The sequence below is a fragment of the Tyto alba genome, unplaced genomic scaffold (assembly GCF_018691265.1).
Source record: "Tyto alba isolate M040663 unplaced genomic scaffold, T.alba_DEE_v4.0 Super-Scaffold_1000006, whole genome shotgun sequence".
Lineage (NCBI taxonomy): Eukaryota > Metazoa > Chordata > Aves > Strigiformes > Tytonidae > Tyto > Tyto alba.
In genome coordinates, this window is record NW_024881272.1 from 15,236,613 (window position 1) to 15,250,282 (window position 13,670).

The following is a 13,670-nucleotide window of genomic DNA, read 5'->3' on the forward strand; positions in this document are numbered from 1 at the left end:
AGAAGCCTCAGATCTGAGAACTTTATCTTATGGTATGGTGGAGTATGAGTCTGCTTTAAGCTGTGTGGCTTTTAATGTATACGTGCTTGTGTTAAATATGTGAATAATTCACTGAATGCTGGGATACTCCTTGGATACTTAAAGTTAAGCACGGAGGGTGAGTATTTACTTCAGTTTTCCCTGTGAGGGTCAAGGCGCTTCTGCAGAGATTAGTTGTGTCAAGAAGATAGCATGCAGAGTTTCCAGCAGTGTAATTTACCACCCAGAGCTCTTCCAATAGAGAAGAGTGGTTGTTATCTCTGAGAAGCAAGTAACACTTTTTGTTTTCTATTTTAATAAACCTTTTAGAATTTACAGTAATACCTATCATAAATGCATCGCTGAGGTAGAGAAATCAAGCTTGTAATCTGAAAGTTAATGTATCAACAAAATTAGGTAAACCATGTTTAGGGTTGTGTAATTTTGCTACTTTATTAATCTGTAATGCATTAACTTTGCTTATATAACAAAGTGTGTGAGGTATACCACACTTTTGTTAATACAGACATATCTGTAACTATGACTCCTGGTTTTTGGGGAAGTGATGTAGAAAACTGCTCATTTTGTTAAGAGACAGTATTTACATACATACAGCAGGGAAATCTGAGGACCATGAAAATCTCTAGCGGTAAAACTGTTTTGGAAACCCTGCTTTCTAAGTATCTAGTAATGGATCTAGGACTGCATCTCTACAATACCGGTATGCTATGATATTATTCCAGGATAAAGAATAGTCTTACTTTCACTAAATATTAGAGGCTGTGTAAGGAGAGCAAGAAGCCAGAAAGGTGTTTGTCCTGATACAGAAACAGTCTGTCTTATGGGGAAATCAAAAGCTACCTGGAAATGTAAAGATGAAGATGCAGTACTTAAGTGCTATGCTGAAGGCAGTGACCTGTCAGCGCGCAACTAGACTATGCTTACCACAAGATCACCAGTTGGCCTTTGAATTCTTGCCTTTTATTGAGACTCAGAGCTTGTATGGCTCAGAGAAGAAATAAGTCTTGTGATTAAAAGTTGAGTCTTCCCAGGAGTGTTGGAGCTCCCCCCCGCCATATGCACACCAGGATTCAGGGTCAGGCCCCAGTCCCCTGAGCCTGTTGGCTTCTCGGCCCCTGTCTCACTGGAGGCTGCAGTGCTGCTCCTCTTCTGGCACATTTCCTACTCACAGGCTGGCTGTCTCCTCCCAGAAGTGGAGCCCCATCTTTCAACCTTGAGGACTCTGGTTTGAAGATACCACAATAATGTAAATTGCGGGTTCTTGGGCATGGACACAGAGGGTCACCTGGGAGTTTATGCTTGTTGAGAGAGGCGAGAGGATTGCAGCTTGTCGCACTGATATACCATAATATAAATGGGTTCGCAGTCAGCTTGTGACTTTCCTCACATGTGCAGCTGTTTGGCTCCGTAACAGAAAACATATCTGGTAATACACAAAAATAATTCCTTGGGGGTTTCTCTTCTGAGTCCCATGCTGTCTGGGATGCTTTCTGGTTCTAGAATTAGGTTCTCCAAAGGCTGACCACACTATTCCCCTGACATATGTGATCATTTCACATTTCACCAAGCCTTCTCTGGCCTTCATTGCCTCACAATTAAACCAGGCCTGAACTACTGTCAAAGCATTGTTTTTTCTCCTTTTTGAGATTTTTGGATGAATTCCTAAGATGTATTATCAGCCAGGTTCTATAAATTGTTTGTAAAGTTTCTCATCAGTTCAGATCTTCAGAAAGGAAAACCACATTTGACACAAGTATTAACTAATGAGATATTTCATCATACATAAGCAAGAGGGAGAAATTCACAACATTTTCCCATATTCTTTCAGTAATGAAAAATAACACTGAGCTAGCTTCTGGAAGACATGGCACCATATATACTTATTTTTTGAAATCTTGTTTGTCTTTTAGTGTTACAAACTCTCCCAGGAATAGAACTTGCTCTTGATCATTTTGTAATGGAACTTCCACTTGTAATAGAGATTGCTACACCGTGTTTGAAATGCTGCATTTAACTGTTAGTGCTTCATGCAGCTTTCCAAAACGCAGATTAGATATGAGAAGTAAAATGTGAACTAGGCAATTCAAATAAGATATTAATGGAAAGAGTTAATGCTTTAGTCATCTTTTTCTTAACTGAAAAGATTTTTAAACAATACTCATTATTCTGGGTCATCTAATATAATGAAAACAAATACTTCTAGCTTGAGTTCTTTGGTCTTTGACTGACTAACAAGAATAAGATTAGTTTCATGTTCAGATATACTAGAAAATATCAGGGGAAAAAACCCAAGGTACTTGTTTCTGTCAATGAATTAACACTTGCATAGCTTTGAAATTAATTGTTTAGTATGCTCATTACTCTTAGAAAAAATGAATATGTTCTCATTATGTTCACTTGGTGAACATATGTATCTTGCAGTACATTTAATGTTACTTGCTGTGAGAGAGATTACAACTCTTTTTAAGAAAATTGGGTAAATTAATGGAATGGGGTGGGTTAAATTGCTCTCCACATGCATCCTCTAGCATGCCTAGCCTACTCCTGAATTTTAATTGATATATATAAAAGAGTTTAGCTGAGGATGCTCTGTGAAGCAACTGGAGAAAAACAGTATATACACAATATAATGCATTGTGTATTGAAGGGGCTGGGCTATGTAAATGTGCTGTACTCTAAACCAAAGTGAATAACACCTACGACCACATTTTGTGCCCATAAATCTGGATGTGAACAGTTCCATCTTCAGCAGCTTCATTGTGGCATTATGCGTGTTGATCTGTGGTGAACTTCAGCAGTTGTTTTGGGGCTGTTCATAAGAAACTTCCCCAACAAGCTAGAGAAAGTGGACGGAGTCCATGAATAGAGCAAATTATTACTTTGACTTATTAAAAAGCCTATACAGTTTTAATACTGCAACCTGTGACAGAGCCTGAAGAGCGTTTTTCTGATCCTTATTCTGCCTTTGAATTACCAGTAACAAAGATAAGGATTACTAAGAACTAAATACTCCTGGTGCAATTAACTGGTTTCAATAGGAGTTCTTCCAGAAGCAGAGCAATCTTAACTTTTGATTTTTACCAAATTTTCTGTTTGAATGAGAGATAAGGTCCACATAACCAGGACACTTTGCTAAGGTTGTTACTCTGGGGGGGGGTGGGGGGTGGGGAAGAACAAGCTGAAGACTTCAAAGCTTAATGCTTTAAGGAAAAATTTTAAAAATTTGGAGTAATGTCATATATTTTACAAAGACAATGCTAGACTAGGAGTACTTCTTGTCAACTGCCTTGAAGTTACTGCAATCCCACCTATGATGGAAACTCTGTACTTTATTTTCTTTATACCATCCCCCCTCTGCCCTCCCCCATCCCCCCCCGCCTATTGCTGTTGAAGCATTCCTAATAAGCATAGTGCTTCCATAACTTTATATTTTATACTGCTGAATATATATTTAATTAAAAATCATATTAATTGCAGTAGCTTCTTATGATTTAGCTAAAAGGGTGACTTTATGAGATGGGAATAAAATGGGTGTGGGACTTTTAATGAAAATAAAAATGAAATGAAATTTCTATTCCAGAAATTTATGTTGGATCACTGCAGAGGTTGTGCCAAACCTGTCTTGATTTACCCAAAAATGCTGTATCAGAAACAGGGCTCCCAACTGCAGAATGTGTCCTCTCCTGAATGACTGCCTTGAAATCGCTTATTTGGAGTAATATTAATTCAAATTCTTGATAAATTACTCAATGTAATATAACATGCTGTTTTAAAACTTTTACAGCCTTTTCATTAATAGATTATAGTGAAGATTAGAGCTAGTATTTTTTGTGTTGACTTCTTAATCACAGCCTTTAAAGTAGGAGCTGAGCAATGAACATCTAATGAATAGCTTATGGCAAGTTTATTCTCAGAAGCTATGTTACTGTGTTGGCACAGATCAACATAACCATTTATCACTAAATTCTCAAAATTTAGAAACTGTAGTTATCACTTATACATGCTAGTCATTCTCAATGTACATTACATATGAGTGAGTAGTTTATAGCATTTTAGGATACTTGCGACCTAAATCAATATATATTAGTCATAATGAATATGTTCCCTTCTAGAAAAGGATGTATTAGGGAATAAGGCCATTCTTTAATTTTTTTAGCTTATAATAGTCTTGTCTTTTAAAAGACATAAATAAATCATTGTCATGGGTTATTATTAAAGGAATTCCTTAAGGTAGTTGTATTTGAGGAAGTCATCTGCAATACGTATTGAATTGTGTCTGTAAAGACAGGTCGCTTGGCTTCCTTCCCAACATGGGAATTCCCAAATTCCCTTCAAATTAATCTATGGAAATGATCAAAGAAGGTATAATACTTTGGTGGTGCCCATAATCATCAGTGTTGTACAAAGCTGCAAGCCTAACTCTACTATGCATGTTGTGCAGCTGTGCCACAAGTAGGTACTCAACATGGGCTGAATTTACTTCTGTGTACTTACTCATAGCCTTATTTCTTTCTCCATCAACATAGCACCTAACTAGATTTCTACAAAAATACAGCAGTATTATATTCTAATTTTCAGCCATTAATGATGATGGATTTATATCTACTTTATTTTTAATGAAATAAACGTGGCCATTTATGTAAAACACTAAATACATAATTCATAGGTTCTCCGTTACTATACAAACAGCATCTTAATGTGAAATCTAAAGTTCATAGTATTCTGAAAAGTGATGTATTATGTACCCACATCCTGCATTGGGGAATGTGTCTTGCCCTTTTAACATCTGGAGAGATCAAATAACAGCTCATCTGGCAAGGATGAGAGTTTTTGTGGCAGATAAGCATGGGATCGGGACAAGCAAGATCACAGATGCCCAAATAACTCTCCTCACCAATGAACTCTCCCCGTGGTCAGATGGCGAGTGTGTTTGAGAGACTGGGGGTTTCAGGATTCCTTTCTTGCATGTCCAAGGTGGTTTATTTTTGTTTAGCTGGGTACATGCGTTGTTAGCTGCAACACTCCCTCTAGAAGTTTCTTCTCAGTAATTTTCCACTTACTGGCTGACCTACCTGAATTTATTTGTTAAATTTACTAAATGTTTGACCACCAATAAGCTGCGGAAAACCAACCAGGGAACTGAAATGTATAGGAAGAGAACACCTTCACTGATTTCCTTTCTGACAGTTTAACAGACCCCAAAGCATTTACATTACTTTCCCATTTAGGCAGTTAACTTCTGAGCAGTTCTTAAACACCAGAGACCTCTAGCTAGGACAGCCACCTTGGTCAGCAATCCAAGATTTAGGCAGATACTATATTATTTAGGTAATGGGAATATAAGCAGTTTTTATATTGTATGTGTGATTTAGTATGTTCTGTGCCAGTTTTATTTCAGATTTAATTCTGGGACATGCTGCGCTACGTAGTCCTTTTGGATTTCTGCAACTGTTGCGCTTGGAGCCATGCTCCTGCTGCAGAATTCCAACAGGAGCAAACATATGGGGATTCTTCCGTCCTTGGCTTGCCCCACCATTTGTTCCACGTTTTAGACCAACTGGTGCTGTACCCAGTGGAGTACATCTGTTACAGTTTATTACTAGAAATTTGCAATTCATTTCAGTTTGCTAAAATAATTATAATATTCATGGCCAAGAGTACCGCATTAAGCAATTACACAAAAGAGTAGGCAAAATTTTGCCTAAGTGTATGTATGATTCAGGACCTACTGCCCAGTTTGAGTGATTTGGGCACTCAACAGCCTATCACTGATGAGTCAGATGTGCTCTGACAGTTGAGTTGGATCATCCTGAGAAATTAAAGTAGCGAGTGAGATGCTGTAAGTGACATCCCTTATGTGAATGTCCCTGCTCTGTTTTAATTAAGAATGAAATAAATTAGCATAAACCACCACTGAATGCATTTGGTTGCCACATCTTGCCTGAGGTACTCAGCTGGGGAACACCCAGAAATGGAGCAGAGTCTTTAGCACTGGAATTGCAGAGACACATCCAATAACACCCTCTAACTCCTCCTGAAAATCAACAACATGTAGGCTGCTAAATAGTCTATATTTTTTTGACTATTGTACCCCACTTTTTGTCTTTGTGCTTCAGGCAAGCTGGGAGTTACTGTATTGGGCTATGTTGTTATTTGAAGGTAGACTTTTCAAGTAGGTGAGATTTCTCTTTTGTGGGAAAAATAGATTACTGATCAGTCCAGAATAAGCATTAAATTGTTGATTAGAAAGTTACCTCCTTTGCATTTAAAGAAAAAAAAGTCCCTGTAAACATTAGCACAATAAAATGTTAATACAACATACTACTTCTTTGTCGTTATCACCCACTCAAGCAGACTTTTAAAATGATGAAGCATCGTGATATAATATTCATAACCCCATCATACTCGTCATGTTCAGTCTCCCGTTTCTGTAAGTCAGTCTCACACATCTTTGACATTCTCTAGTAACAGAATAAGTACACCCTATTCACCACAGTGGAGAAATACAGAGTTAAAGTCAAGTTTTTTTAAAGGAAAGCTTACAAAACCAATTCCAGGAGTTACAACCAACAATATGCCTGTTACGGTTGTGCATCACAGACCTGAGTCTGGATCTGTTGCTTGCACACTGTTCACACTCGCCCCCTGGATTAAATGAAGTCAGTTTTGCTATGGAAACCTGTCATTTGCCTGATTTGAAAAAGAGTTTGGGTTCCAAAAAGCTGATTCAGTTTTTCAAGTTACACTAGTATAATGAAAGGTATTACAAACTTCATTCTGCCCATGTTGTTAGATCACCACTGTCACATAAAAGTACAGCTATTTTCCCAACATTTGTTTGTGTCCTAGCAAATAAAAGCACTGTAGGACAAATGAAGTTAACTCATCAGCTCACTAGGCGTGGAAGCAGGTTCCTGTGAAGGGGAAGTTGGAATTTATACTCAAATGACGAAACATCCAGAAATAACCCAGATCCTTTAAAATACTTTTGTTTGTTTTGCTTTACAAGTGTTACTTGGTGTGATATAATGAAGCAGAATTATGTGTTTCAATATGTTGTACATAACAAACATCCAGGAAAGGAAACCATTATCATGGCCACTGAATATAATTCTGTTTTCTAGCAGTCCTAGAAATGTCTTTAAATATAATGTAAGTGATGTGGACAATACAATTCTAAACAAATTAGTATGAAGTTGGGCTGTAATGTTCAGTAATTGTGTCTTGGTTTTGCATAGCACTGTAAATATGTGTGAGGTGTAATTTAAGAGGCTTTGAACTTTTTTTTAAATTTCATCTATATTTTAATATTTTTCTGTTCTCCTTCTACAGAACATTCTGGCTTTAAATCCTCGAAAACAGACGCATGCAACTCTTCATTCAACTGCAGCAAAGAAACATGTCAAGAAGCAATGGAAAAGGAATTCTGACAAAAGCTGTTCAGTAAGTGCATGTTTATTATTGCATTTGGGACATGCAGTAAATTATTGAGGCTGAAATGTCATTTTTGTGAGAAATTAAACTTTGAGTTTCCTGTGTTGTTCAGTAGCCAAACCGTCTCCTAGTTCTGTTCCTGTAGATACAAAGTTACTTTGTGAGCAGCTGTTTACTTTTCAGAACCCAGTACACCTTCATGGGGATTTAGCAAGTCTTTGCGGTGGCTTTTTCCCCTTTTGTTACGCAGTCTGGTCTGTCTCAAGTACCAAGCAGTATCGCAGCCGGCTCACCACTGCCCGAGCCTCGCAGAGCCGCTCGGTCTCCCTGGGAAGCCAGTGTCGGCTGCCTCTTCTGCTACTTGCTCCTTTTCTTTCAGTTCTCCAAGAGTAACACTGAGTAGAACAGCACCTCTCTGTCCTTTCTGAGACTTTTAAAGGTAATTTTATTTCAGTACAGAAATAGGGGAACCCAACATATGTACCTATTTTATATACATATGCACATATATATAGAGCTACCTGTAGATGTACTATATATACATGACTATATGTATATATGTTATATATCAATAAATAAAGCTTATATTAAAACATGGTTCTGGATTTAAAATTTTATGCATGGTATTTTTCAGAAAATAGGTGGTTTTAGAATAAATATTTTTTCATAATAAACTGTTGTTATTGTTATTTCTGCCATGAGGTATTTAGATTCCTAGTCTCAGTGTGCTTTTGACTAATTCTATCAGTCTCTGTTGTCTCTTTGATCTCTCATCTGATTAGAAGGTTTGTAGTGTTTTTACTGTCTTCCTACAGATTCTCTTAGATATCCACTAAATTCAGAACTCTTTTGGGTAGAGTAGTACGTCTGCAAACTATTTCCGTTATGAGTAAAATGTTATGGTGTCTTTTCATAGTATTATTAAAACAACCTTCTCCCAATAAGTAGGAAAATTCAGGGTTGATAGTTGATATTTCTTTATATAAATAAAACCTCAACAAAACACAAACCAAAACAAAAACCCCGCAAAGTTTCTCAGTTTCTCAAAATCATGAAATCCAGTATGACTAACAGATATTTGCTGGGAGGAGCAGCTCAGGGTATCCTCAACATTTCAACTGTATTCTAGTATAGTTTCCTGTTTTACAGCACCTATTATAAGAATCTCTCCCTTACTATAGCTAATACTTATATTTTCTTAATTTATTTATTGGGTTAGGTAACGCTATCATAACTTGAAACTGATGTCCGTGAAAAGCTTCTGTTTGTGAACAGGGATGATTACTCTGGGGTGTCTGATGCAGTTATTGCCCACAGCTGTCTGTTCCTGCAGCACAGATAGTTGAGCTGCTCAGCAAGGAGCTCCTGGACAGCTGCAGTTTACATGGTTATGTTTTCAGGTGACCTGAAATCAATACTGGGCTGTAAACTCCTGTGTTTTCAGAAACTGTTAGGAAGCTCAGGTATCCACGCAGCAGGGCGCCTAGGTATGTGTGTAGAAACCTGATGTAGCTGTTCTAATGTAATCTTATCCTAGTTAAACTTCAGACTATAGCATACACATATATAAATCTTCCTAATGTTCGTGTTAACACACATTTTCTAAAGCTTCTAGATTTTATGATCATGCTCGGTTATCTCTGTGCTTTCCCCCATACCAGCCCTGTTTGATTTTTTTATTCAGGTTATTCATAAAATATTTGATATTTGAAGGTTTTGCTGTTAATTGTGAAAGTGCATAGCTGTATAGAAATTGTCTCTCTTGCTGCGTTCCTGCTGTTAACTGTGTGTCTGTACCTCATGGTGTCTCAAATGTTCTTGCATCCTCAAATTCTGAGCTTCTTGGACTGTTCAGGCAGCATGAATTTCGGGTTCATCACTAGCTTGTGTGCCTTGGCTGGCTTTTCATCTGAAAGACATTTTGAACATTGTCAAATATTGCAGGATGATGTTTTGGCATAGACTTACAATATAATAAAAAACTTCGTTTTATAGTTCTGCATTACTACATGAGGATCTGTGTAGTTATTAGGACCCTGCACTGACAGAGATCTGCTCATGCGTTGCAATTTACAGGATTGAAGGTTAGAGATAAGCCAATAGGTATATCTGTACATGCACACACCTTCATCACGGATAGTTTTTATACTGTATATTACATATTATTTGGAGAAATGTCGCATTATTTAGTTTGCAAGTCATGTTAAGAAATATAAAATGCTAGAAGAAACTGTAAAGGGGTAGTCCTTATTTTTAAGCCAGTAATAGTCCTAGTTTTTAGGACTGTCAAACTTTTCTTTACTCAGAAATATGTACCTTACTTTTACTGTGCAAGATTTACCACACAGCTTACTATTCTGGCAGGAAAAGCCCTACAAAACCAAAATCAAATGTAAACATTTGTCTGATATCCCATACATAAAAGGCATTAGGAAAAAATGAGAGACTTTTCACATTCTCTAGACCATTGTTGAGTCGTTTTCATAAACAAAGAGAACAAAATGATTGAATCCTTCCTAGCCTCCTTAAAATAAGAAAGCTAATGTAGGAAAGGATACATTGAGCACAATTTGCTGTTATGGTCTAAAAAGCCATTAGCAGTAATGTATAGGCCTGCTAATGTGAACAGGTCAAGCTCTATTTGAAGTCCATAGGAAATATACTTGTTTGCATTTCCTTAAAATCTGCATTTGGCTTTTAGCTTTAGATTCTTTTAAAGCTGTACTGATGCTGCTTTTGCAGAATTACTGTTGGAGGGAAGGTGGGAGTATGAAAATACAAAACTAATTAAATTAACAGCCCTCAAAACTCTGAACAAAAGCTGCATCTGCTGAGGCATGCACACAGTGACTTTGTAATGTCTAATACACTTCCAGATGGCACACTTACATATTTCCTCAGAATAATTACACAAGTGAAATTTTAACTCCTAGCCTACTCTGAGACAGTTTGGGTTGGCCATTAAATGAGTTCTGAAGTGAAAACTGAGTGTCAATATCTTTCCTCAGCACTGGAAAAGCATTCTCCTCAGGAAAGTTCAATTATGCTTTCAATGAGTGCTATTGTTTATTTATTGTGTTAGCAACCAAATTTTGCTGTAAAAATAATTTATAGCTGTAGGTGCAAGATCAGTCAGCTTTCCTTCAGAAATTTTAACTCAGAGATTTATATCAGAGTGGGTAAACTCTTTATTGCCGAGTCATCCTCGGTAAGAGTGCTAAACCTAAGCATTAGCACTCTGGTTTCATTGGAGTCATGCCAAAAGATGGTATAAACAGATGCCTAGTCTGTCTGGGGAAACAAAGGTTTATCTCGGTCAGAAGAAATTAAAAGTAGAAGAGTTTTGAGATGTTTATACTAATAGTAAATCTTGGAAAAGGAAGCAAAATTTAGATCACATTAGGTCATCAATTTACAGATAAAACTAAAGCAAAGTAATGAACTGTGGAAGCTGAGAGGACTTGCTTTGATTTCAAAGTTTTCCTAGGTAGTTCAGGATTGTTTAGACATCTGATTTATGTTTTTATTTATGGTTTCCAAGTCTCTCTAATTCCTTTTCTGTATGTATTTTATGCTTGCTGATATTTAAATCACAAACTATATGGGCAGACATTGTGTGCATTTGCATTACACCCAGCGCACTGAATTCCTTGCTTTATGAACAGGGTTTCTAGGCATTCTGGGACATGTTCTGCTTTTATCTTGTACATGTGCGGGTTTGTCATTTTAATGAAATTCACCTCCGCAGTTTTTATAAATTCACTTGTCACTGAAGAATTCAGTGGGATATTGTAGTCCAGCCTTTTTTTTTTTTTTTTTTTTTTTTACAATGAAACCTTGGATGTACCTACTCAGGATAGGTGAGATGATACAAACCCACCTATGTATTCAGACTTTCTTCAGTTTCTGTATTTGGAAATAATATTAATAATTGCTCCAGATGGAAGAGTTGGAAGTATTTCAACAAGACAAGGAAGGTGAAAAGGAAATGGGATTTAAATTTGTTTGTAGTTAATTGCCATAGCCTGTAACAGTATTGATTTTCTGGCAGTAGTAGCATTGTTCTTTGTCCTTACATTTGCTAAGCCTGATCAGCACTGTGTGACAAGAGCCTCTCTTCTTTGAGCAAAATAATTTTTAAGCTCAGCTGTTTTTTTGCAGGGGCATCACGTTTGGGCAAGAGTCTTTAACTGTTCTATAGTTCTTTCCAGCCATTAGAGAGAACCAAATTCTTCACCTTGTCTTTTTTGGTGCAAATAGCAGATTGCTCTGTGCTAATGGTGGATAGTAAGATCTGCAATTCATTGCAAGATCTCACAGATCACGTTGCTCTTTAAATGCAGAAGACAAGGTTACTCCCTTAAAACAGTAGTAATAAGAGCTTGCTAAAACTTCAAACTGCTTTTCACTTTGATAGTATTTCTGTGGCTGTTACTGCTGTATATGAACATCTGTAAAAAGGAATTCTTATTTAAAAAAAAGGTTTGCAAGTACCTCTTGGTGTACAAATGTCCAAGCTTGCGTAGAAAAACCTGTGAATAAGGTGATTCTTTCTCAGCTATAATCAGTTTGTTACTCTAAGTATTGCCTTCCAGTGAGATGGAAAAATGCCATGTGATTTTTGTGCCCAATCATGTATCACAGTTACAGAATAATCAAGTTAGCAGTTCACAAATAACTGATGGGTTGAAGCAGAAATAGCACAGATTGAAAACAAGTAGATATGAAACCCGGTTCACCCAAGGCCTGAAATCAGGAACCTTAATGAATAAATGCTTTTTCAGTGAATAATTTGGCCATTTCTAGACATGTATTGATGAAAGATTATATATTTATAAATAAAAAATAATCCCAAATATTGTAAAGTAGAGAACACTCATTAAGGGAAATCAACTCAATTATCTTTATAATCTAAATGTATAGTTTACCTTTGCAAATATTTATTTTTGTCTTCATTGAATATGAATATGCAAGTTTAGCTCTCTTCTGAATGGATATACAATGGCAGATGTCTCTCTAATAGCTGCTCTATTCAAACATTAATTGGTAGAACATATGTAGAATTCTACTAGTCTGAATAGGTATAGGATAGCAGCAGTCTTTTTAATCACATCACTATTCAATCACTAATTGGTGTGATGATTAAGGGACATTAGAGGGAGCACTTTGACATCTGATTCTTTGAACTGATGTCTGCTTGGGCTGCACTGTATTCATCATGGCCAGACTGATTTCTTAAATAAAACGCTCTGATTCCCAAATGTGGAAAATATTGCATTAGGATCTATTGAGATGATTAGGGAATTTGAGAATGATTCTTTTATTTAACTAGTGATTGACTGTATATGTACAAGCTATTCATATGAATAATACATGGGTTACTGAGTATCAGAAAGAGCTGAGAAGTAACATCAAGAGATTTTATCTTTTCTCATAGTGTCAATAATTAAATATTAATACACATTTTAAAATGTACCAGTTTAATCATTTAGCAGTCAAATTCCTACTCATGCATTTTTTAGATTAACTAATTACTCTGAATTTTCTCATATCGATACCATACGCTGGCATTTATAACCATTTTACTGGAATAAAGTCATTTATGTGTTTATATATGATATCGCTTATACTTGCTCTAAGAAATGCATATTATAATACTTGATTTTTCTGTTTTATTTTAGTTTCAATGTCTTCTGGTATTTTCAGTAGAATATCTCAATAACTCTTAACATGCCTGACTGCTACAAATTAATGATTTTATGCACATTTTCTGTGTACCAAATTGTAAATACTAGTCGATGGCAAGTTATGCCAAATCCTTTCTTAGTCCTCTGCAACAGGTTCCTCTTTACCTTGTGGCTCTTCTGGAGTGTTGTGCAAAACCATCTCTGACCACTTAACTTCCCCTGTTCAGAATTCTTCAGGTTTGATGTTCTTCAGATTTGATGTTGGATAATTTCCCTTCTTATAGAGCAGCAGTCACCAAAGATTTTTAGTTCCAGGTGTATTTCTGATCTTAACCATTTCAAAACTGAAGGGTCTCAGAGTTTCAAATTGTTTGGTTTTGCAAATACATATATATATCTATATAAATGACAGAATGAAAAATGCTTGTCTGTTGCAAATGCTGAATTCTAGGTGAGTCTGATCAATTCATTCCCCTTCATTAAAGCTGAGCAGATCAGAGAGTACAGAGG

At 36.5% G+C, this 13,670-nt stretch overlaps 1 protein-coding gene across 4 annotated transcripts in view; it reads left to right on the forward strand.

Annotated features, from left to right (window-relative positions):
• DPYD (dihydropyrimidine dehydrogenase) overlaps nucleotides 1-13,670 on the forward strand; it is a 360,191-nt gene that overhangs the window by 14,308 nt on the left and 332,213 nt on the right. For all 4 annotated transcript variants that reach the window (XM_042805542.1, XM_042805516.1, XM_042805526.1 and 1 more), the window contains exon 2: nucleotides 7,372-7,482. In XM_042805542.1, the coding sequence (XP_042661476.1) occupies nucleotides 7,372-7,482 (111 nt within the window). The remainder of the gene's footprint in view (nucleotides 1-7,371; nucleotides 7,483-13,670) is intronic.